General features: G+C 40.9%; 1 protein-coding gene across 8 annotated transcripts; it reads left to right on the top strand.

Moving 5' to 3' along the window:
* The first annotated feature begins 660 nt into the window (after window positions 1–660).
* Window positions 661–24,540, top strand: LOC309699016 (zinc finger protein 516-like). 8 transcript variants are annotated; one of them, XM_082521832.1, is made up of 6 exons: window positions 661–1,118; window positions 8,664–8,704; window positions 15,842–17,354; window positions 18,246–19,535; window positions 19,916–19,980; window positions 21,407–24,540. In XM_082521832.1, the coding sequence occupies exons 3-6, from the start codon at window positions 16,022–16,024 to the stop codon at window positions 21,455–21,457; spliced, it is 2,739 nt and encodes a 912-aa protein (XP_082377958.1). In that variant the 5' UTR covers window positions 661–1,118; window positions 8,664–8,704; window positions 15,842–16,021; the 3' UTR covers window positions 21,458–24,540. The 8 variants fall into 8 exon arrangements, with proteins under 8 accessions (XP_082377958.1, XP_082377957.1, XP_082377959.1 ...); XM_082521833.1 differs by lacking the exon at window positions 661–1,118 and adding an exon at window positions 1,125–1,458; XM_082521834.1 differs by lacking the exon at window positions 661–1,118 and adding an exon at window positions 1,474–1,606.
* Window positions 24,541–24,834: the final 294 nt, after the last annotated feature.

Raw genomic sequence — 24,834 nt, forward strand, 5'->3', positions numbered from 1 at the left:
ATAATTTATTCTGTTTTGGGAGTGTTTTTTTATGTATCTGTATTATATTATACATACACATTAAAAGTGAATCTCTGTCCAAAAAATGCACTCAGTTTGCTTTTTACTCACTATGTGCATAATTCATTATTCTCCCCCAGTAATTAAGGTTAGGATATGTATTTTTTTTTATTCCAATCCATTCTTCTTTTGCAGCATTTAAATAACCTTTATCAGATTTGATGGTTTTGTTACAGACTTTTCAAAAAAAGTGTTTTGCTTTTCTTTCACAAATGTGGGGATTAAATTGTGTTAAAATGTACAAAACAGTGATGTCATGTTTTGAGACGAGGACCCAGGGACAGGGAGACTTGATGAATTTAAGAATTATATGATTTATCTTGCCTGGCTGGGCAGCTCTCTGGGTGCTCAGCACCCCCCAAAGCTCTAATCCTAGAATCGCCTCTGCTTTAAATCATATAACGTGTGAACTAATAAGCCATTAAAATAGGATTTAAAGTTTTTTGCTTATATGAAAAGTCTATATATTATTTATTTTATTATTATTATTATTATTGCAACTATTGTTGCAAAACATCGCAAAACAATAATCCAAACCGTAAACTCCTCGTTTCTACTCAAGGTGGCATTAGTGAAGTGGCGGTGTGGGCACACTTTTACCTCCATTTGGGCCGCAAACACGAGCTCGACCTCACTCAATGTTCCGCACGCGCGCGCACCGGTCACCTCTCAGCAGTCAGGCTCAGCTGCAGTGAATGGAAGCGAGGCGCGCGCACGCAGAGATCACTCGCCCTTGCTTGTTATTAACGTTAATAACGTTATCTCTCGCGTCACTCATGTCCCCGGCGACGACGACGGCCGCCGCAGCAGCCGAGGAGCGGAACGGGAACCGCGGTTCAGGTGCACCGCTGTGATTGAAATACGCGGAAGTTTTGACACCACCGAGCAGAAAGGAGATGAGCACACCGCTCAAAGGATAGCCCCCCTCCGCCTCCCTCCTCCTCCGCTCCCCTCCCTTCGGTTTGTGGACAAGTGTTTATCCGCTGCGAGGCGAGAGCTCGGTCCGTGATGGGATTCCTTCAGGAGCGACCTGCCGCCTATCGTTAACCCCTCTGGAGGTAAGGAGTGAAGCCAAACGACGGTTAACTAACAAAAGAGACCCGGTGGGGTGTCGGACGGGAGCAGCTTATACGAGAAGTGCTCCGTTTTGAGTTTGTGCTGGCGAAAGTTGACTACAACATCCCCGTCGGTTAGTTGGCAACTAAATATGGATGTCAGTTATTTGTAACGCACTCGGGAGAAGTCGTGTGTCCCGTGAAGCGAGGCTGTTTCCTACATGTAGCGACTTGACACCCCCTCCCTGCCAGCTCCACACATTATCGCTTCTTTAACCATTACCATCATCTCCGGTGCTGTTCGGACACAGCTGTGAAGGCGGTCGACGCACGCAAACTTGTGGTGAGTAAGTGAACGCAAACGGGACAGACAACAAGGCTGCCATTGTACCGGATCAGCGGCGGATTAACGGAATTCCTTTTCTCTGCTCTGCACTGTCTGAATGGCCTCCAGCCTCTCTCTCAGCCTGCCCGCCTGCCTTCGTGTCACAGTGGGTCTAACATCTTGATTTCTAACCACTCTCACCCCTTGCACTTGTTAGAAACAGTGAGCTAAAACACCCACCGAGCCTCCACACCACAGAGGCCTCAGTGAAACATGTGGATGGGCCACTTAAACTGTATTGTTATCAGGAGAGGACTGATGAGTAGGGTCCAAAAGTCAAAAAAATGGTGTGTGTTTTGCTTCTTTTGTCTGACCATTAGTACCAAACAAAGCAAAAGAAACAAAAAATAGCGCATAATAATCTATAACAAAATATAATTGAAACTTTTAACCTTTTATAAAGATTGAGGCTGATTTAGCACTCAAACTGGATTTCAGCTGGGCTAAGCAGGAGGAGCGGTCCCAATTTTTGTCAGAAAGGGCTAGGAGGGTGTTGTTTGTCTACCCCTGCCTCAAAAAGCTCTTGTCTTATGACTGATCATGCACAGCATAGCACTGAATGATAAAGATTGTTATGTGGGTGCTTAAAAGTCTTATTTACATCCCACAGAGAGTAATATTGGTTTGTCTTTTATAGTACTCACAGGCAACAAACAAATCCAGGTCTAGATTTTAATTTTAATTTTTTAATATGTTTTACTCCCCCCCTCCCTCTTTGCACTTGCACATCATGCACCATCTCCAGCCCTCCCCTCCTCCCCTAGAGTAACCAGCCAACATGTGGGGAGGTAATCCCAGCTATTAGGGTAATCTCCTCAGCATGGCGATCAATAGGGGAGGGTGTGCGACAACTACCAGACAAGACTAGTGGGGGGGACAAAATTTGTGCTAAAGAAAAAATGATTTAATCATCTAGATTAGGTCAGGAGGCCGGGGGTCTGGACAGAGGCTTGTTGCTGGAAGGGGGAGGGGTGCAGACAGCGCAGGCAGGAGGATGTGAGGGGTCAGGCCATCTCCACTTTGGGCAGCACCCATTGTGATAGTGGGCTGAAAGTAGGGATGCAGTGATTGGGAAATTCTGTGTGGAAATTGTGTTGAAAATAAGACACTGCCCATGCTAATGTTTTTATGTAATAACCTGTTTTGTGGTTGCAAAACAAAGGCAATTGTTATTGTAAGTGAAAATAAGCACAAACACAAGTTTTAAAATGGGTGGTAATAATCATTTCAATTTCCTTTCTTTTTAGTGGGCAGCACTTTAATCTGGGGTGAATGTCAATGACCTCATCAAATGAAAATGAAGCTTCTTAGTCTTTAAATTATTTTTACAAACCTCAGTTTACAATAAAAAAAAATCCCTGAAACCATTAAACCGTTGTTCCCTGTGAATCCAGCATGAAGCAGTAAATACTCAGCATGTTTTCATGTTTCTGCTTTGTGTCTCAGTGACACCAAAAGAGAAATAAGATGACAACCTCCTCGAATCTACAAAAAAACAAACAACAAACTTCAGTTGTAGTTTTTGTTTGATTGTTTTTTTTTGCATTCAGCGACTGATTGAAGTGGCTGCGTTACCAGTTGGTCGCCCACAGGCTGAGTGTGCAACATCCTCAACCTCTGGGTGGCCACTTTCGATCATAAGGCTATTCCTGGAGACAGGCAACCCGTCTCCAATAATTTGCCGTCTAATTGCCAACACTGATGAGGGAAACTCCCATTCAACACGTGTCTTTGCAATAGGGCACCCGACGCAACTAGTTGTATTCAGGTTATAATTGTAATTTTTCAGATTGATCACAAACTGCCTACCTAACCCAGTCTTTGAAACAGCCATTTCAAAGGCAGTAAAATTCCAAGTTCACTGCACCTGGTCTCAGTACTTTTGGTCGTGCGGCAAACACTTCAACCAGTTTCCTGTAGCGTTGTTAAAAAAAAGTCATATTAACACAAATGGCCAAACATGAGCTGCAGTGCTGCTGTTGATCACAACCTCTGTTATCACTTACTGTTTTCATACAGACACTCTCCGCCCCAAATGTTTTAAGCAATCCAGATCATGCAGTCATGTAACCTTAAACCATCTTTGAAAGATTTCCTCGTCCCTGAGGGAAAAGTGGCTTTAGTCAATTTATTTCTCAGTGTAACATCTATAGTAGGTGTAACAATCTTTCAGTTATGTTTAACATACATGCAAATCACAGTGGAGTTAGTTTTTTCAGAATGAAACAACTAAAACCCCCTAAAAAAGAAAACAAGTTCTGAGTGGGTTAAATACAGGAAACTGAGCTTTACACTTAGACGTAAAAACATCTGCACTGTTCAGTGGGCCAAATGTCTGCAGCGGGTGAATCTGTGGCTAAAAGGCGTACGCGTTCTTGCTGAGTGTGCATCCTCTCTTTTGATGTGATTACCTAACAGCACATCATACAGATGGATCACATGCTGCATTCAGAGCATGTGGTGGTGGTCACATTACCTGGGCCTTATGTAAACAGATGAGAAACATCATCCTACAGAAAATCTTTAGGGACAAGCTTAAGCATTTAAAATTTAAGCAAGTAAATCTACTCAAATTGCTATTTTTTCCTAAACAAAAAAAGAGAATTATAAATGTAAAATATTTAAACATGCTTTTTCTTTTCTTTTCTAAAGTTCAAAGTTTTAACTTTTATAACGTGTTTGCTAATTTTTCGACACCAAATTAATTAATCAGGAAATTTGTCTTCTAATTACAAATGAAAAATATTCATATTTATGTTAAAAAAATTCTGAAAATGTAAATGTAAAACAAATTGAATTTTCTTTAGGAGCTTATTGTGATCAGTTCTTTGGGCAACACTAATTTAGCTACTGCGTCATTTTTTACAAAACCACAAAGCAGCGTTTCTTTATTTTAGCACAATTAAGAATTGAATGGGCGGAGAACATTTATAGTTTTTGATGATTCCTATAGGTTCCTCAATAAAGAAAAGAAAGAAGAACATGGCCTTTAAGTCTCCGGTGGAGGAACTGGAGTGCAGACACTGGCAGATGGAAGATGGGAGGGATGAGTAAGGCGTTCACAGATCCCTTCTGTTTGGTCCCATTGAGACCAATGAGACGAGATTGGATGGGTCTGGAGGAATCAGGTTACTATCGGCTCATTCTATTCCAAAGAAGTGGTGGTGTAAAAGATGCAATACCCCTATGGGAAACCTAATCCAGACCCTCCTGCCAGCTGTCATTCTTTTGCTCCAGGGTAAAATCGCTAAGCAGGTATCCCCTTACGCTTTTTCAATCCTTACCTTAATCATCAGGAAACGGGAAATTACACACACATGTCGTTACAAATCATTATCTACTACGTAACTTGAGAATTATGATCTTTTACGCAGATAGAGATCAACATTAGATGTCAGGAAAAAGCAAAACCAAAGCAACTTAAAGTACGTTTGATTAGAAATATCAGCTTTAGCATTTTGTATTTATTTTAGTTAAAATTATGTCAAATTTCTTTCTGATTTGCAGGGGAGTGATTCAGCCTCCTCAGCCTCTGATGCACTTTTTGCATGCAGACATTAATTCTGACTGCAAACCTGTCATAAAAATAATATTTACTGTACAGTTAAAGTGGCTGTGTCCATTATTTGGGCTCAATCTTCATTAGTCTGAGGATCAACTCAAGCTAAAGTTTATCTCCAATTTAAGATGCATAAGATTACAGTGACAGCCTCCTTTTTGATGAACCTATTAGTCAGTCACCAGAAAAATAACTAGAATATGATGATAATCATAAATAGGCTTAACAAAACAATAATACTTTTACATAATTTAAATCAACAAAACATTTTCTAATAAGTGTTCTGATTTACTGCTTCTCTTGGCCTTATTCTGTAGGCTTAATCTCCTTTAATCTGCTGTCATTTCTTTTACTTAGTGGCTTGACTCGCATTTAGGTGACAATGAAATCAGTGTCTTCGAATTTACACCTATGGACAGGAGGCCGAACGATGAGAGGAAGGCCGATAAAGTAAAACCAGAGTGATAGAGACATAAAGGGAGACAGTCGGAGTGAGTTTGAGTTGACCTTGCCATGATAATCTAATCCCTGTCGAGAGTGCTTTTTTTAGAGAGCAAGTTAATGCCAGCAGATTATACTCCAGTGTCTCCCACACTAGCCAATCCGAACCGAAAAGAGAGTGGGTACACAGTGGATCCTCAGGCCTACCATGGAGGATAAATCAACAGTAATAATAACCTATAGTAATTGAAAATAGCCCTAAAAATGACAACTCTTCATCTTTGCTTTTCTGCTCTTTAGTGGAGCTGCTCAGGTAGTTTCTGATGTCTGCATGAGACCACTGTGTATTTCTGCAGCAGGTAAAACCGCTGCCGTCTTTTCTCTGTCATGCCACGGATGCCCCCTTTTGTGCACAAAGGGGCATCCATGATAAAAGCCACTCATTGAGCAGCTCATCTCATGCAATGAAGAGTAATCCCTGTATATGTTGTGTAACCAAGTGGAGAGTTGCCCAAGGAGGGGGATGGGCACGAATGTGCGCAAGTTTGTCCGTGCTTGTGACTGTTGAGCTCATGGCTGTCTAATCTTTTAGGTACATTAGGCTGGTCGCCCACAGCGCCTTGCGGCCTCACTGTTTTTGTGCAATTAAGTCATTCTAGGAACGCCATAGGCCCTGAATAATAACAGGAGTTGCTTGTGAGCTGTAAAAGGATAATCCAGCTGTGGTGGGATGGAGAGTTGTCTGGAAGGACTGAGCTGTGTACTTTTATCAATGTGTGTTGATCTTGTTTTGCCAGTTTTTTCAAGACTTCACTCTAATGAGGTTGTTCTGTGGTCACTAGGTTATTCTAAGACCTCTACTGCTGCATTCAGGCCACGCTGGCAGGATGGGAAGAAGCATGCCTGTATTACTCTGAGAAAGTCATTGTTAGCTCTGCAGTCACACCACGCAAGTGGAAAAATATCTTGACATTTAACATTTTTATGATGACACATATTTCTTTATATTTTTATAGAAGGTATTTGACTGAAGGATAGAAGGAAGGCTTTTTTTTAAAACACACTGATATTTCTTTTGTTAACTGGACGAGTTTGTATTCAAGGCAATATATCTGATGTCCAGTTGCTGACTTGTATTGTATAGTTGCTACACATGAAGTCATGCTTGCACCTGGAGTTTGTGTTGAGCCCACAAAACCTGTAAGAAATTATCTTAAACTAACCAGAGAAAAAAATGGTGAATTGACGAGTCTAAAAGACAGAAGACACCCTGACACAAAACTGACATACACCTGCTTGTTTCATACATCAGAGTACTGCACAACAGCGCCGGTTAGCATGGCTATCATCTGTTTACTTGTTCCCCTTCTCAGAGAGCGAGAGAGAGAGAGAAACGGGTAGTGAACTGGGACCTGCTGTTGAACATTAATAAAATAAATAATACATTTAATCCACTAGTATTTCTGGCATTAACTTGGAAGGGCAGCAATATTTAAATGTCTACTCAACTATTTATTGTTTTTTAACATTGACATTCAAAGTAAAAAATTATTATATCAATTAACCAGAAGCTGGCCCTTTTTGCTTTGAAGAGTAGGTAATCATAAAAGATCGATAAAAGATGGGCGTAGCTGCTGTGACATCACCTGATCTAAAGCCTTGAGCGTTTCTGCTGTCGCTTTCTTGGTTGCAGAAACTAAGATGGCTCGAGAAGGGGCGGGTCTGACTGTGAGACCACATGCTCAATGACTTGTGATTGACAGCTGCGAGTGTGCGAGTGTGTGGTTTCATACTTCCATTTTGAACCATCGTATGATCAAGATCTACAAATTTTGTGAATTTGATTATTCAGTATATCCGACAGTGAGTGAGTGCATAAAAAGGGCAGGAAATTGTCTACAGAGGTCAAGTAAGAAATCCCCTTTCACGTAGATTTCTATGGGATTGAAGGCCATTAATTAAAAGTAAAGTGAGTAAAGTAATTAATCTTTACAGATCATTGAGTTTCAGTTGTGCCTACTATAGATATATCTATGCCAGAAATGTAAATGGTAAATGGTAAATGGCCTGCATTTGTATAGCGCTTTTCTAGTCCATAGGACCCCAAAGCGCTTTACACTACATTCAGTCATCCACCCATTCACACACACATTCACACACTGGCGATGTAGAAGTCAGTAGCAATACCAGTAGAATTACATGATTCCCGATACCCAACTCCTTTATTAAAAAAAACACTTGAACATTACAAAATTACATTATCTGTAAATAAAAGCAGTACAGAACAAGAAATGTTAAGATTTTACTTTGATAACAGGAAATGGACTGAAATGTGAGTAGCTTAACTTTAAAAGGTAAAATTAGTTAAATCATTAGCCATTATAGTTAACTTCACAACAGCAGTTCTTGCTTTTAAAAACAAAATGGTAATATGTATTTCAGGAGAACATGATACTTTGCATATTTAAATGCTGAACTGAAACTCGGTCGCCTTTCATTCTGTGAACTGGTCTAGATGTCGGGCTTTTAGGTTCTTCTCTTAACTATTTTCTTGCTTGTTCTAAAAATCACAGTAGCATCATTGAACATTGGCTTTTGTGAATCAATAATCACTCCCCGATCATCCTCCTTGCAAATGCAAAGTATTTCCATATCTGACTCTTGCTGCCTTTCTTTGCCTTTCTTATCATCGGGTTGGGGTGCAGCTATTGCAGCAGCTGCACGAGTCACCATCTTCCACATGTAGTGTTTGCTATGCTTGTGGGCGTCCTCCTTCTTCTTCAGCATGTAAGAATAGAACATTTTGTAGGTTTAAACCGCCCCACACTTTCAGAATTTTCGTAATGAAAGATGTGATAATTATCAGTTCTGAGGATATCTCTGGTCCACTAGGACTTGATGTGGCAAGCTCGACTTTGCTTTTAATTTGTTGTGAAATATCCCTTGTGCAACACTGTATTTCCTGTAATCCGCTAACAACTGACACAAGATTAATCATACTGTCAGGAATGACTGATGGGCAGAAAGGTTTTTCTTAAATTTATTGTACTGTCCATCTGGATAAGTTAAAGATGGGAACAATATGATAGAAAATATCCTGAATATAGACTCAGACTATATTTGCAGCAAAGATAACGTGTAATATTTTCATTTGTGTTTGCAGTTGGTGGACAGGATTACTGGACACAAAACGGTAGATGCAAGGTGAGGCTTAGCGAGTCACTGTGGCTTTGAACACTAGCATAAGGACAGTCACATGCCATCTCCAGTCAGGGGTATGTTGGCACAGGTTTGTGGATGTGAATATTTGGATGACTTCAGCACATGCACACACACACTTGCACTGTGTGCACATATGCATGCACACAGTCATGGGGTATACACACAGCAATGATTTTTCACATCTCTCACTAGTTTGCAAATACAGAAATGCGCAGACGTCAGCTGTTGTGGACACTTCTTTATTGCAAAAGGAAAAATTGGTATTTGAGGCTTTTTTAGGTGTTTTTAAAGATTAGATGGGAGACTTCCAGTCCACAGCAGCAACCGGGCACACAGTCAGTGCGCAAACATGCAACGCTGTGGATATTTTCATGCGAGTACACACGCACATCGCAGAACGCAGGCTCTCAGCATCAGTGCCCTGACCATAGGGAGTTTGTGCTGAGCTGGTTGGGACGTCAGGATGAATCAGTGTGCGGACAGCTGACTGGACGTGCCTATTCATCAGCCAGAGAAAAGAGAGTGAAAAATGGAGCGAGGGATTCTAAAAGAAATGAGTTAAGCCCCAGAGCAACATGTTTGGCTATCTGCATTACTTTACAGATCCTCCAATGGGCTTTGACTGTTGTATGGGATAAAGGCTGAAGAGGTGGAAAAGATAGCCGAGTACAGGAAGGAGAGGAGGGGGTAAGACAAGGGGAGTTTTCACGATTATTTTTGTTGTGTACACATGCAGTAGTAGGACACTGCAGATGCAAATATTAGCACTCACTAAGCAGATAGGCTGCTTTGACAAAGGCATAAGCTCATACTGTAGAGGCGGCTACCTCCTTTCTGATGGCCCGTTTATTCCCATCTGTTGCCCTCAGCTCTCTGACTTTATCCCCATTGTGTTAACTCATTACATTCGCCTTAACCATAACCCCTTAATTGCCACCTTCCAGTTTCTCTCCCATATCCTCCCCCCTCTTGGAGACAGTGTGCCACATTGCCCGTGCGTTAATCTGATAGCGTCTGCCTACCAAACACCTGCCATGTCCAGAAAAAACCCTCCTAAACTCCTCCAGATTCTGGGTTCAGCACCCATTGTAGCGTGAGCGGATCAGCACACATGATAGCAAGCAGGCAGGCACGCATTTAGACAGATGCAGATGCACATACAGCAGATAATTAGACGAACAACCTCACCTCCTGGAAATCATGCTGGAGTCAGTGTTTTTGCTTTAGCCTTTATGAGTATGTGTACCTATTTTTCCCCCTTGCATTCAAAGAAAGACGAGACAAACAAACGTTGTCTTTTGTCTCGCCTCTTCGCCCATTTGAAGACAGTGATGGGTAGGCCCAGGCCTCCTCGGTTTAACAATAACTCTCTCGACCCCCTAATGAGGGGTGGAGGGCCAGACATGAGGCGATGTGACAGTTCTGGTGCGGCTGACACAATAGCAGGTTTTTCTTTTGACTGCCTGGCTGAGCTAGAGTACCTTCTTTCACTAAAAACAGCCAAACAAATGGTCGTCGTTGCCTGAGGAACATGTTTAGCTACATCAGGCTGCCTCTGCCATGCACTGTTCGTTATGTAGAGCACCACAGCTGCTTGTATGTTTGTCATTTTTTGAGGTCTTGATAAGAAGTCTCTAAAGGAGCTTCTCACATCAAACTCATTTTCCTGGCAGACAAGATCATTTATCTCTAAAATGATGAAAGATTTATCGCTAGATTCCAATTTTCTTTAAGCAATTCTGATTTTTCTCTAAGCTTGACCTGCTGATAGAGACTTTTGTCAATTTGGTGTTTCTTTCTAAGAACTGTCAGCATATACAAGCAAAAACCTGGTTTTCTTCAATGCAGAATATCATATTTTGTAGTAAAATAAGACTGAATAAGGCTGAGAGGGAGCTAGCAGAGTTAAAGATGCACAAATTGCTTTTATAGGCAAAGTTAGAGAGGAAAGGTTGAGATGGTTTGAACTTGGGCATCCCCAAACCTCTCCAATAAACAACAGAAAGAGATACAAATAATTAAATGAGAATGAGTGGCTTTACAGGCACCTTTACCTGACATGTTTTACCCCACCAGCCAAAGCAGGTGCAGCAGATGTATATACAACAAAACAAATATCAGGTACATCATTTCCCAGTGTCTTTATAACTTCACCAGATGACACAAAAGGGCAGATGTCCTGTTTTTTTACCCATCTCCATAATTTTCCTGGTAACTACTTTGATTCTTGCTTTGGTGAACTTGATGACTATGATGAAATATATTCGCCTACATGTGCATTATGGAAAAAAACACTGAAGTTGTTCTAAAGTTTATGAGGTCAATTCATAGAACAACAAACTTATTTTTCCCCCCAGTGTTTCCCTGGAAGTGATCATGTTTTGTTTTGTTTGTTTTTTTTAAAAAGGGGAGAATCTTGTATCTCACGAGTTGGTCGTTCAGATAAAAAAGAAAAAAACAGTTCCCTATATGAGTAGAAAAAGAAACATGTTGCGAACATGAGCAGCTGACCTGTTCAAGATGAGTCTCAAAGCATATATTGGACAGGCTGTTCTAGAGCTGGGCGATATATCGAGTTTTTAAAAAATATCGATATATTTTTATACGAGATATAAGATGTGACAATATCCTTTATATCGATATAGTCTATGTTACGTTATAATTATACTTGTGGAGCCGCAAGTTTGCCTCTCTTTCGTCCACTTTTGTCTTTACGCAACGTTACTCGGCCTCGCCTCTCCTTCACTCAACACAACTCCCCCTCCTCCCCCATCGCTTCACCTGCAGGAAGCGACAAGATGGACACGGAAAATCTGCGTTAACGAGTTACTGCGCATCGCCCCGTGTGTGGGGCTGGACCGCGTCAACGTGTTAGCTAGCTAACCACGCTAACGAGCTAACCACGCTAACGCCCAGAGGGGCTGCACGGCCTAAAACCCTTTCATTCTCTCAAAAGTTGACAGCGCGCCTTTTGTATGAATTCTGGTTGTGCTTGATGGCTGCGAACCGATTTTATGTGGTACACGGCGCTCAGCAATCTGTCAAAATGTTTTAGTACGACTTTGGTAAGCTACGGAGCTGCACCGCTTGATGGATTGTCGGAGCATTACGGCTACCGAGGAGCTTCGCGGAGTGATACGTACTGTGCTTCAGCGTAATATTACCGTATTGTGTGTGTATAAGGACCATAAATGGCACCTGTTAAGAGACGTGGTTACGAAGCGGATTTCAAACTCCAGGCTATCAGTCACTAGGGTTGCCAACCGTCCCTTAAAATACGGAATCGTCCCGTATTTCGAAACAAAAGTACACGTCCCGTATTGAGCTAATAAGGGACGCACTTTGTCCCGTAATACAGTGAGAATCAAAAGTAGTCTATAAATGTTTATGGAATTAACACTTTGTTTGAAAACACAATTCCCAGCCCCTCTCCTGCTTTGTGACCAATGAGCTGACAGCACACTTATGAGAATTCGAGTATGACAATTCAGATTACCGCTCATCTCATTGGTCGAGGAAAGGTCGCTTGCGGAGAAAATACCGGAAGACAACAGATGACCACAACAAGAAGCATGGCCAACAGGGGAACAAACGCCGACACTGCGGTGCACGTCTCGGATGACAGTACACCTAAAGCTGGGCAGACACTGTGCGATTTTTTTCAGTCACGTTATTCAGCTCCTGCTCAAACTGCACGATTGACTCGCAGGGGTTAGAAGTTCGTATGCCACGATGTACTCTCACACTATACCGCCCGATGCTCTGATGCGACCTGAGTGCTCACACTGTGCCTCCATAACATGAAGGTTATAACAGAAAATCTGTCGCTCGCTCTCTCTGTCTTTCACTCACACAGACACACCACCACATCAACTTTGCTAAATTGCTAATGAAAAACATTGATCAGGCAGCTGTGATTGAGCAGCAGTGTAAATCCAACTATTTTCACGGTTGTTGTGGTCGTGATAATTTTGTGATGCCACATCGAAAAGGCTCGGATGAGCTTTCCAAAGTTGTGCCTCCATCGCTTGTGTCCAGATCACACGCTGCACAGCCGTGCTGCAACGTCTTTTTCACCAACGTTTACGTTTGCGCGTGAGCAGTGTGAGCGGCTGTGGTGAGACCCTCACGAGCGATTGATGATCGGGAGCTGGTCGTGAGGTGTTAATCACTTCTCGTTACCCCACGTATACTACACGACGCACGATGAAGGCCAAAATCGGTCCGATCACTCAAAAATCGGCTCAAAATGGGCCAAAAATCGCACAGTGTGAGCCCAGCGTTAGAGCAGCAATGTTTGTTCCCCTCAGAGAAAGGGAAGAATGGGAAAAGGAAAACACCTGGCTGGAAAAAGTTAATATGGGCATGTGCAATGAATATCAGCGCTATGTGGCCAGAAGTGTGATAATATAATTTATTTTGTGTAATAAACAACTGCAAGGATAGATGATTACAACAAATTGATGACTAATACATAAAAGTAATACATAGATGAATAATGATGATGAGTTAAGATGCGTAATCATGGGAACAAGCGGGTTTACAAACAGGAGCAGCTGATTAGCATTAGAAAAGCTGAAATAATACCTCAACTGAAGCCAATTGTACTAAATGCACTAAATGTGCACTGTTACAAGAATATTTTTCGTTCTATTGTTTTCTATTATTTTAAGTTAAGCAGGACAGAGTTCTTTTAAAGAAAGATTTACTTATATTCTCAAAAGTTAAGCATGACAGGCTTCTGTTTAAGAAAGAGACCTGTTTTACTGTGTTAATGTTGTCATTTTGAGCTAAAAATAAATGGCTAAATGATCATTTGTTTCCCATGTGTTCATATCACAAAGAATAGAATATGCATCTACTTAAATCAACTTCAAGTCAAATGGTTAAAAAAATAATTTCACACACAAAAAAAGAGCTAGAAAATTCACCACACTGGGAAGGGTGAAGACAACTGGGTCGCCCGGCCCTGGCCACGAGGTGTCCCTTATTTATTTTTCAGGGAGTTGGCAACCCTGTCAGTCACACAGGAGAAGTTGGGAACAGAGCAGCTGTGAAATCTGTCTATGTTATTATGCTCAGCGTCTTTTAGTTTACATTCTGACTGCACAATTGTGAGCTTTTTGTTATGCACAAAAACAACATTGTTTTCTTTTATTTATGGAGCATTATTATTTAATAAATGCTCATAATTTATTTTTGAGTAAATTTTATGTACATCTACTCTATGTTAATAAAAGTGCCTGTGTGACATCTGGGACACAGCTTTGACTAAGAACTCTCTTTTTGTTCTTACTTTATGGCTTAAAAAAAAAAATATCGAGATATATATCTTATATCGCCATCCAGCTAAAAAATATCGAGATATGAAATTTGGGTCATATCGCCCAGCCCGAGGCTGTTCCAAAAAAATGTGCTGCAAACATAAAAAGTTCAATTTTATGGTTATTTTATGTATTATATGATAATATTTAGCTAATGTGTTAAATTAACCCTTTTAAATACCATTTCCTATAACTTCACGGTCACCAACATTTCTATCTGCTACTGAATCTTGTTTGATTCACCACTAAATATATGATTATGAATCAGCATCGCAGGCCATGCAAAAATGACCCAGTATGTGCTGATTAGCCTTGTGTTCGTGTTGCCAAAGTTTTTTGGAGTTTTGATAAAACATTACTGTCCGAGGCAAGCTATTTTAAGATTAAAAAAAAAAAATCATCATCCTTGAAAAAAAAAAAAAAAAAGCCAAAAATATAGGTATAAACCAGGTCAGGGATCTGGACAAATGCTACATCACTATACCTGCAGTCTCAACAATGATTTGTGTGTAAAACCTTAAAGATTTAGATTATTTTGATACTAAAAGTTACAAATATACATTCTTACCTTTTTACTTACAATCTTGCATCAGCACTCAGCCCAGAATCCGTGCTCTGTATGTGCGAGTAAGTGAGTTTCTAAAATGAAGTTTGTTGATAATGGATTATTGATCGTGAATTAGAGTGGATGGCCCCTGGGGGCTCATCCTGGCCGGCCAGGAATGAATACATCTCTTCATGCTTCACCTCACACACTCAATTTCGGCATAAGCAACCAAAGGTCTGACAGACACACGCATGTTGAGACACTGACCCGTGGTCTAATAGGTACAGACAGCCGTCGTTCATCCAGTAAAGGACAAAGGTTATTCCAAAATCTCCGTGATGCAAATTGCCTCAGTGAGCTCTCACCCTCTCTTAGCACAGAGTAAAACAACCTTAATGTGAATCAACAACTGCTTGATCTTAAACAGTTTTTAAACCAAAATATTATTCAGTTATTCAGTCATCAGTTTATTCTATTTAAAGATATGAAATTAAACCAGGGGTGTCTACTCTCACTGCAGTGCTTTTTTATATGTTGCAAATCTCTTGTTGGTATAGATTGTTATACAATCTGGTTTATAAGATAGTGAGTCACAAATGCTGTGGCCACTGTCACATTCACTTTTAAGCTTTAATAGTTTTTCTGTGTGGCTTCTCAGTTCTGAAGAATTAAAGTTTTCCTTTTTTTCTTTTTGGACATCAGCTGCTTTTTCACTCATTTTCAGTCCTTGTACCTGACCATGTTTATTCATCTGTTAGGCCACTTAACACTGAGCTCACATAAAAACCAATGTTGTGTCAACTTGGACAAAAAAGCAACTATTGCATTAAATTGTATCTTTAGACACTTTGTTACCAGCAGCCTGTCATGGAATCATATGAAGTGTTCCTACTTCTTTAGTTGAATTTATGAAAAAAATACATAAAACGCTATTTTTGCACCATTTTGGTGATTTTGGAACGGCTATTACCCGAAAACCTGGCATGTCTCAGCATGCTGTGCAGTGCAGACCTCGAAAACTATCTACAGCAGAAGAATACTAAAGAATTAAGGTGGTCATACCAAGGATTAACTTCCAAGCTCGTTGTCTTTGTGCAATCTCTGTTTTTTCCTTAAATACTGTATTTTCATTTATGTTTTCATATTATTTTAAAGCCATTTGGACAGACTTTTTTTAACTGGCTTTTTTCTGAATTTTGGTAGTTAATTTAATTATCATGGGACTCATTTCAGTTTCTTTTTTTCCAGGTATCATAAAAACAGCATGCCATTTGATGAAGGAACTTCTCTTCAGAGATCGGGATTGGATACTAAAGCTGTGATGTTTGGCAAGTTTTTGTTACCTGTGCTGAGAACTCAATAAGTTTTGGAAGAATAACTTTTCTAGAGTTTCAAAGAGGATTTATTAAACAGCTGTGGTGATTCTTGATGACCGGTGGTCTTGGAAAAGTGATGGAGACAGAAGAAAGGGAGGATGTTTCACAAAAACACACAGCTAAAGTGGAGGCAGAGGATGAGGTAACCCCATGCCACACCTGCGGGGTGTGTGGTCGCAGTTTTCCACTTCTAAGCTCTCTATCTCAGCACATGAGAAGACACACTCGGGAGAAGCCTTACAAGTGTCCCTACTGTGAGCACAGGACAGCTCAGAAGGGCAGCCTAAAGGCCCATATTAGAAGCCATAAATTGGGCCTTTTGAGCCAAAACCTCAGTGACAGGGAGGGGGATGGAGATGAAGGGCAAAAAGAGGATGCTGATATAACTGACCCTCCTGAGCTCAGCAGCCCACCTGATAAAGCTCATAACATTAATGGAAAGGTCAAGAAGAAAACAACCAAGAAAAAGGTTAAAGATGGTGTCGAGGTTAGCGATGGAGGTGATGACGGACCTTTTTCCTGCACCATTTGTGGCCAGGTTTTCCCTCAGGTATTACTCCTCAAGTCCCACATGAAAAGGCACCGTGGCTCTCAGGATCACGGTTGCCGGATATGTGGACGACGCTTTCGCCAAGCGTGGTTCCTCCAAAGTCACATGCGCATTCATCGAGTGAAAGCCCAGCTAAGGGGCAGCAAAAGCAACGAACCGCCTGCCACCATCAACGGGGTTCCTCAGGACCCAGCATTACTGACGAATGAAGAGTGCCTCTATGAGCTCTGTGCAGGCTGCGGTAACTTCTTCAATGACCGCAGGACACTGCAGATACATGAAAAGTTGCATAAACTGAACCACACCCGCACTCAGATGCAGAATCCAACACAAGGAAATGTGGAGTCCTCCGAGGTGCAAGATGCTAAGAGGCAGTTTTTGGAAAGCCTGAACCTCATTTCTGCTGGACCCAGGGAAAGCCCTGCAGAAGTGAAGCCGGGCAGTCGAATTCCTGAGCTGGATCCAATTTGTAGTTACCAGTCATGGCAGTTAGCTACAAGAGGACGGCTAGTGGAGGCTACAGAAAAATGTCTGGGATGGGAGGAGAGATTAGCTGATGCGGAAGTGGCATATGACATAGAAAAAGGCGAGTACGTCCCCTTGAAGCAAGAGAAGAAGAGAAAGCCAAATGACACAGCCGGCTCCAATCTTAAGAAGAGGAAGGGTGACGCAGGCCTTGATCACAAAGGTGGTGACAAAAAGATTAGCCAGAAGGACTCTATTCTGCTGAATGGACTTGGTCAAGCATTTTATGAAGCACTACAGACTAAAAACGTTAAAGATGTTCACTCCTCATCTAAACAGACGAAGAACATCAAGAGCCTAGACCAGGAAGGTGAGCCGAATACACCACAACACACCATAATACATTATCCACGACAGAGCTTAGACAAGAGTTTATATTCGTTGATCAGACTTAGAACAGTTTTGTACTTTTACCATTTATAAGCATCAAAGCATCAATTAAGGGCTGTATTTTATACAAATTGATTTCTGAAAGGTAAATGAAACTACAACTCTAGTACAAAAATGAGTTAAATTGGCAATATATTGTGTAAAGGAGAGATCACTAGCGAATTTCTAAATGGATTACAGCAGCAGTAATTGCCCTTTTTTACACAAGAATGTCTGTAAACATACAAACGCAGTAAGGTTACCTTACCTAATATTTTTAAGGGACTCTTAATATATAAATCTCAGCATTAATAATTGTTTTATTGTCTTAACAAATCTTTAAAAAACTGTTTTGGTTGGATTTGTAGATTCAGATTTAGATTTATTAATTGTGTGTCAGGGGTGGGACAAAATATCAATATGGAAAATTTTATGTAACAGCTTCTATTTGTGTACAATATCTTTAGACTAATGACAAATTTCTTTATTACTATTAAAACGTGCTGATGCTATGTTCTACCAGTCTGACTTACCACAATGACTGTCAATACTCATCATGGCAGCACCAGTAATCATGAAATAAAGCTAATAGGGCCAATATTAGCTGTTTGCTAATATTTTGGCATCTGCATTTATAATGACCAATAAATAAACACAATTTACATTTAATAATAGCACAATACATAATTCTATCTTTTTGTCTAATTAGGGGTGTTTTTTCCTTCCTTAGCTAGATGTGTGATCCTTCTGTCTTTATTATACAGTCTTTTTGTATATGTAAAAAAAACTGACCTCATCTGTTATGAATGTCCCCTTCTGTTTTTACCTGCAGATAAAAAGAAATATTTCTGCGAGCACTGTGATTTCCACACTGTTGACACCGCGCTACTCAGGTCTCACCTGCACACGCAGCACCAGGACTTCCTGAGTTCCTACAGCAAACAGAGCACCAATTTGGACATAAGCAGAAGTGGTTCCAAAGCCTCAAGATACATGGACTACCTCAGAAGCAGGAGCATCCTGCTCAGTCAGCCATATTGGAATCCATATTCATGTTCTCCAAGCCAGGAGTTAGTAGAGTCAAACATTAAAATGGAAAAGACAAATGGCTCAGAGGTGAAAGAGCAGGGACATGCTACTGGCGATGCTAGCAGCCTCCTCAATCTTTCTTCTTTACCCATAACTGATGTTAGTTTTTCAGTAAAAACACAGGGCCTGGTGAGACATCAGTGCCCATACTGCTCCCACACCACCAACTACCCAGAAGTACTGTGGATCCATCAGCGTGTTGCCCACAGGGTGGATGGCAGCAGTACCATGGCACCCAAGTGGGCACCTAGCATTAATAGTCTCAAGAGTTTAAAGGCAGGTGCTTCTCAGTGGAGACGCACAGGGCCGCCACCCTTCCTCGAAGGCAAGGACTGTCCAGCTTTGCCTACTCCAAGAACGCAGCGCACACAGCCTCCCGGGGTCACAAACCATGGCAGCAGCAGCAGCAGCAATAAGCAGTCGTCCCACAAGAATCAATCAAGCACCCTGAAGTCCAAGCATCAGTCAAAGGACTCACGACCTTCAGATGCGACACAGTCTAGTGGCAAGGTTGGACTCCAAAATCAAAAGAAGGAGCATAACCGAACAGTGGGGGGTGGATCTAAAGGCTCCAGCACCCAAGCTACTTCGTCAAACAGCATTGTGAACAGCATTGTGAACAGCAAGAGTCTCCAGAGCTTGCAGCCTACCAGCAGCCCAAAACAAAGAGGCAACAGAGCCACTGTGGAGGGGAACTTCCCACAGGAGGGTTTGGGTTTTATGCTGGCAAGAAATCGCAGTGGGAATTCTTCTTCTTCCTCTAACACAGATAAGCTCCACTCTCGCAGGCATTCAAGTGACTTTTCTTCAGGTCCCAAAGGTTCTGATCTCTGGGCTGCCATGAATATGTGGGGGCTACACGGAAGCAAAGCATATTTAGATACACTCCGAATATCTCAGGGAAAGAGTGAATCAACAGGAGAAACGCCAACGGACATCGATATTTTAAGTATCCTGAAAAACTACAGTCCACATGATCTGGCAGCTCTCTATCAGCACTGGGGCTTTGTTGATCCCAGGCTTGTTTCACAGGGTAAGGAGGAAGCTTTGCTTTCTGCTTTATTTGCTGTAAATGATCAAAGAACTGAGTACTGTTTAGATCAGGGGTGGGGAGCTCCAGGCCTCAAGGGCCGGTGTCCTGCAGGTTTTAGATGTGTCCTTAATGCAACAGAGATAATTTAAATGGTTAAATTACCTCCTCAGTATGTCTTCATGTTCTCCAGAGGCCTGGTAATGAACTAATGATATCTAAAACCTGCAGGACACTGGCCCTTGAGGCCTGGAGTTCCCCCACCCCTGGTTTAGATGGAGGCCTAACGTTTTAGGAAATAGGATTTCTATTATAAAAATCTACTGCTTTCAGAATGAGAAACAGATGTTTCAATGCTCTTTCACTACTTTCTACTTTCACAGCAACGATGCAGTTAAATGGAAACTTTGGAAATGAAGTCCATTCCTCGTCTGAAGCTTCCAAACAGGTATGTTTTTGATTTTACTGATAATTTCTAGATTTGTATTTCAGGCAAAAAGAATTGTGAATTAAAATAATCTTTGCATCTTTCATTTTAAAATCTTTAAGACTTTTCGAATCATTGATGATCATAATCGGTTATACAACTAGGTTGGTGGATATATACTTATAAAGTATATAAATATGGTTTAAAAATGGAAAAAATAGCATTTTGTGCTCCAAACCAATTATATCTGAAAACATAAGCCTACCTTTACATCATTATTGATTAACTTTGTGTTTATGTTTTTAAAATCCTGTCAGTTATCTGCTGCAGGGCAGTGTTTCTCTTTATATTTGTATCACAGTTCAAAGCTTAACTACAGTTTCATCTTAAAGGTAACTCAAGCCAGTTAACCGTAGATCAGTTATCTCACTTTCCAGAGTGAAGTACAGCATAAAGTCCCTGCTCACCCCGTGTACAGTATGTCTTTACCAACTGCGTGTTCCTGCTCTGTGTCTGTACTTCGTCTGTGTCTGAGCACAGTCTGTCATTTCTGCGCACACGTGCGTCTGCGTATTGTCTTGTATCTACGTGCGTGGCTGTCAGCTCCCACAACCTGGCTGTCTCTTCCTTCTCGTTTCCGTAACAGAAGCTGACAGGGATGAGGCAAACAAATAATAAAAAAACATTGTTGTCCCCCTCAGGGTAAAATTCGCACAGCATCTCCATATGGTGTGTCATCAGCCTGTCAGTCAGGCCTACCCTGATGCTACCTACAACTGTTCTTGCTTTCTCCTATTCCCCCTAGAGTAATGTGTGGGCAACTTTTTGAACACGAGTGATGGGCACTGTCTGTCTTCAGGGTTGAGGATTTCTAAGCCAGACAACAGTTGTATGTGAGGTGTAAAACAATACTGGAGAAACATGACTTTGTGAAAGATTTTTAAAAATTTCTATTTCTCCATATCTTATACAGCGTTTGTGCATCGCTCATTTCCATCTTTGTGAGGACACTCATAGACCTTTGTCTTAACTAAAGGGCTAAAGCCGACCCACCGGTTCTCAAACTGTGGGTAAAGCTACTGCAGGGGTGAGGGGTGTGGGCAGAATTTAATGAAAATGAAGTTGAGATAATGAATGATTTATTGCAGGGACTATGGACTGGTTCCTATATAAAGCTTTTCTACTCTACCTGAGCATTTAAAGTGCTTTATACAACTTGCTTCATTCATTCAGGCACTTTTTTCCATGCTTAAGTGCTTTTTTACTAACATTCACACACATTCATACTCCATTGGAGGCATCAGAGTAACTTGGACCAGTCGCACCACCAACCTTCTGATCAGTAGTTGACCTGCTCTACCTCCTGAGCTACAGCCACCCTCAAAAACAAACCAGTTGAAAACCTGTGCCAGTGCTAACTAGTGTTACTCACACTTGTCTTCTGCAGATGAACAGCCACTCCACTTCATCCTCAGGGTCTCTGCATAAAGGAACGTAACGAAACATTGTGCTTCTCTTGGCTGCAAAGTTCTAACTGCTGAAAAAAGAGAGGCCTGCTGTTCTTCAAAGGAACTAGCCATAACTCCTGGAGAGCACAGAGGCTCTGGAATCTGCACAATATATGCAAAGCAATGCGGTGGACTTGTTTGATTTTGTATTATGACTGTTTGATTTGAAGTGTTAAGCATGTTACGAGTGTAGATATGATAGTTAAATAAACACATATGATGTGTTTTTGATTATTTTATTTGGTGAAAATGAGGCAAATGTTCAGGATTATTGTACAAAACAACAGGAAAGCATTGTAGAAGTACCACAGCCAGGTGGAAATTAAATGTAGAGCCACAACTATGTGGCTAAACAGATGTTCTCTTGGCTTTAGGCCCAGATATCTGCTTGTTTTTGGTTACAAAAAGTAGATCCTTGCAGAGCAATACAACATACCAAATCTTACAACTCATAATTCCACTAAAACAGCTGTGATGCAAATACATGTTTTTAACTGCTGTATATCAGTGTCGAGTTTAAGTTTGTTGTTTTGTTTCATGTACAAATGTCTTCTTTTTTAAGTTTTTAATTTTCTTGGTTGAGTATGTGATTTTTGTTGCAGATAACATGGTGTCACTTGTGTTTTCAGCCCACAATTTAAATAATAATAATAATAATAATAATAATAATAATTTAAAAACCGCAAACAGCTTTTGAGTCAACGTTTTGAGTTTGCCAGTTTTCATTTGGTCAAAAGTTATTTGTCACTATGCACCATCTCAAGAGTAGTCTGGGCAAATTCAAAGGACTCTCCTTTAAAATGCAAGTGTTGACCCAAGGCCTTAGTCACACAGGCCTAGAGACCCCTTTGCAAACCCCTGGCAGACTTTTGGTACCCTAACAGCTGGTGAGTCGTTCCTGGAGGTTGCTGAGTGAGATGTGTCGCGAGGAGGGTGCTGCACCAAAAATCTTCTTGTCATTGCTTTGGTCATTAGCATATTAATGCTATCACTCATTGTTTACACTGGAAATGTTGATTTGTATGCTAGCACTTGTCAACTTGTCACTTTAACCAAGACATTTCAGAAGGCACAACTCTTACTTTAAAGGTAAATGTTCTACATTGTCCAGTTTGCACTTTTTCCACTTCTCTTTTTTAAATATTTTTTGGCCTTTTTACAGCTTTCTTTGAAAGGGTACAGTGAAGAATGACAGGAAAGCAGAGGAGCGAGAGCAGGGAAGGCACAGGCCACAGGTCAGATTCAAACCCAGGCTGGCTGCTCTCAGCCATGCGGCATATGGGCACCTCACTACTCCCACTTTTCATTGTTTGACTGACACTCGACACAAGTAGTTGGCGACTGTTTGCAACATCTTCTGTATAAACTGCAGGGGATCACAGCAATCGAGAGACCAAAGCAATAACAAGGTTTTTGTTGCGGCACCTTTTTGATGACCAATATCAACAAGCAGCCACCCGCCTGGTGATGTGGACGCCAGTAAATGCGATACCTCGAGAATGAGGAGACGTAGGAGCTTCAAATTAATAACACACAGGTGTCTCTACTAAAAATCTCTGACAGGGTTAATCACTGCCTGGTCTTTAAGGCTCTGCTATTTTATTATATATGATTTTTTTTTTTTCAGTGTTCAAAACTTTATATTTTGAACCCTACCCAAACCTTTTCTCCAGTTTTACACATTCCTCATGTAGTTTCACCAGTCCAGTCCACTTAAAATCAAAGTGGGCTGTATGTGGCCCACAGTGTAAAAAGACTTTGACATCCCTGCTCTAAGGTTTTAGCAGATGTTTTCACAGAACAACAAGCAACCCATTTTTCCCTAGCAACTGATGGTTGAAAGGTGGTTGCCAAACGGTCGCTATCCCTGTGTGACCAGGGCCTAAGACAGAAATAGTGCTTTTTTTTCCTGTCAGTTTGGAATCAGTATTTCTCCTAAGGTCAGATATGTAATTCAGTTGCTTCAGGCACAGCAATGCCATCGAGTCCTCTAGCTCTGCTTCAGGTTAACAAACTGCTCCGTTGTAGTTTACAGTAACTTCAGCAGACCAGTGAAACAGCACAACCAGAAACGGTGCCCTAGTGTTTATCTTGTATTTTGTTAATGAAAAGTCGTTGGCCATTTTCCAAACTTTAGGTCCAGGATTGATGTGAAAAATGAGCACTCGCGCTCGTCATTGAAGCCAGTCTTCAAAAAGGGTCTCAGAACAACCAGTGAACAATGAAAAGTGCTGCCATGTTTTTATTTTTATTTTAAATCCAAGTTTAAAATTTAAATGCAACAATTTGCTCTTATGTTTTCAATTAGAGCGCAGACATCTGCACTTCTTTTGGCATTATTCTAGTGATGTAGCCATTTAATGCTGTGATTTATTTCTTTTAGAAGTAGAACTTTTAGCAATGAGCATTTCTACTGATCCAAAACTCACCTCAGTCTCCAGTTGTTTTCATGTGTTTCATTGTTTGCAGATTTTAGTATGTTTACATTTCAATTCCTCCTTCTCAGTGTATTCATATCCCATAGAGACGTAGTCTATGCATTTAACTAAAAGCCATCAACTTATGGATTCTTGGGCGATCTTAAGAATCCATAATTATGAAAGCACTGACTGTGTGGAGAGATTTTTCTTCTTTTTGATAAATATTGTAAATGATAGTTTTATTTAATGGTCTTTGTTTGTTTGCTATGAGTCGGATTTCAACAATTAAAAGTATTTGATATTTGTAGTAGCAGAACATGTTAAAAACATGTTGAATTTTCGTCACCTTTGAGGTCAGGGTCAGCGGGGTGTGATGCTCCCACAGCAGGTATCACTGAGCCTGTGTTTTGCAACGACCCTGTAACTGTAACTCCTGTTTGGCATAAAGAGGCAGGAAGCACTGAGAGAGGGATATTTACGCAAGTCTGAACTCTTATGCAAACCTCCAGCTTACAGTTGAGCTCTCGCTGGGTTCATTTTTGTGACTATGTAAACATGTTTCATAGTTATTATGTTGGTTCAGAATTTATATTTTCGACAGATCAACAATTTTTGTCTGACTGTAAAATTCAAATAAAGTTGGTTGATGCCGATCTGCGATGGCGTTGGATTTTTTTTCTCCATCACACATCATCTTCATTCAGAAGCCTCACGTCACTGTGTCACGTTCCTTCTCAGCAGTTTAACAGACTCAGCTCTCTTCTTCTAGTTTGCACAATATATATTCGAATAAAGTACAAAGCATTTCTTCTGCTCTAATAAACAAAATGACAAAACTAAATAAAAATTGGGGTCATTCTTGCTGCAGTGTATCACTTCTACCAGCAGGTGGCAGACAATGTCAACAAATGAAGGAGTTGAAAGCCGCTTTTGTTTACTCATGGCTC

This window comes from Aulonocara stuartgranti, assembly GCF_965226115.1.
Source record: "Aulonocara stuartgranti genome assembly, chromosome: 22".
NCBI lineage: Eukaryota > Metazoa > Chordata > Actinopteri > Cichliformes > Cichlidae > Aulonocara > Aulonocara stuartgranti.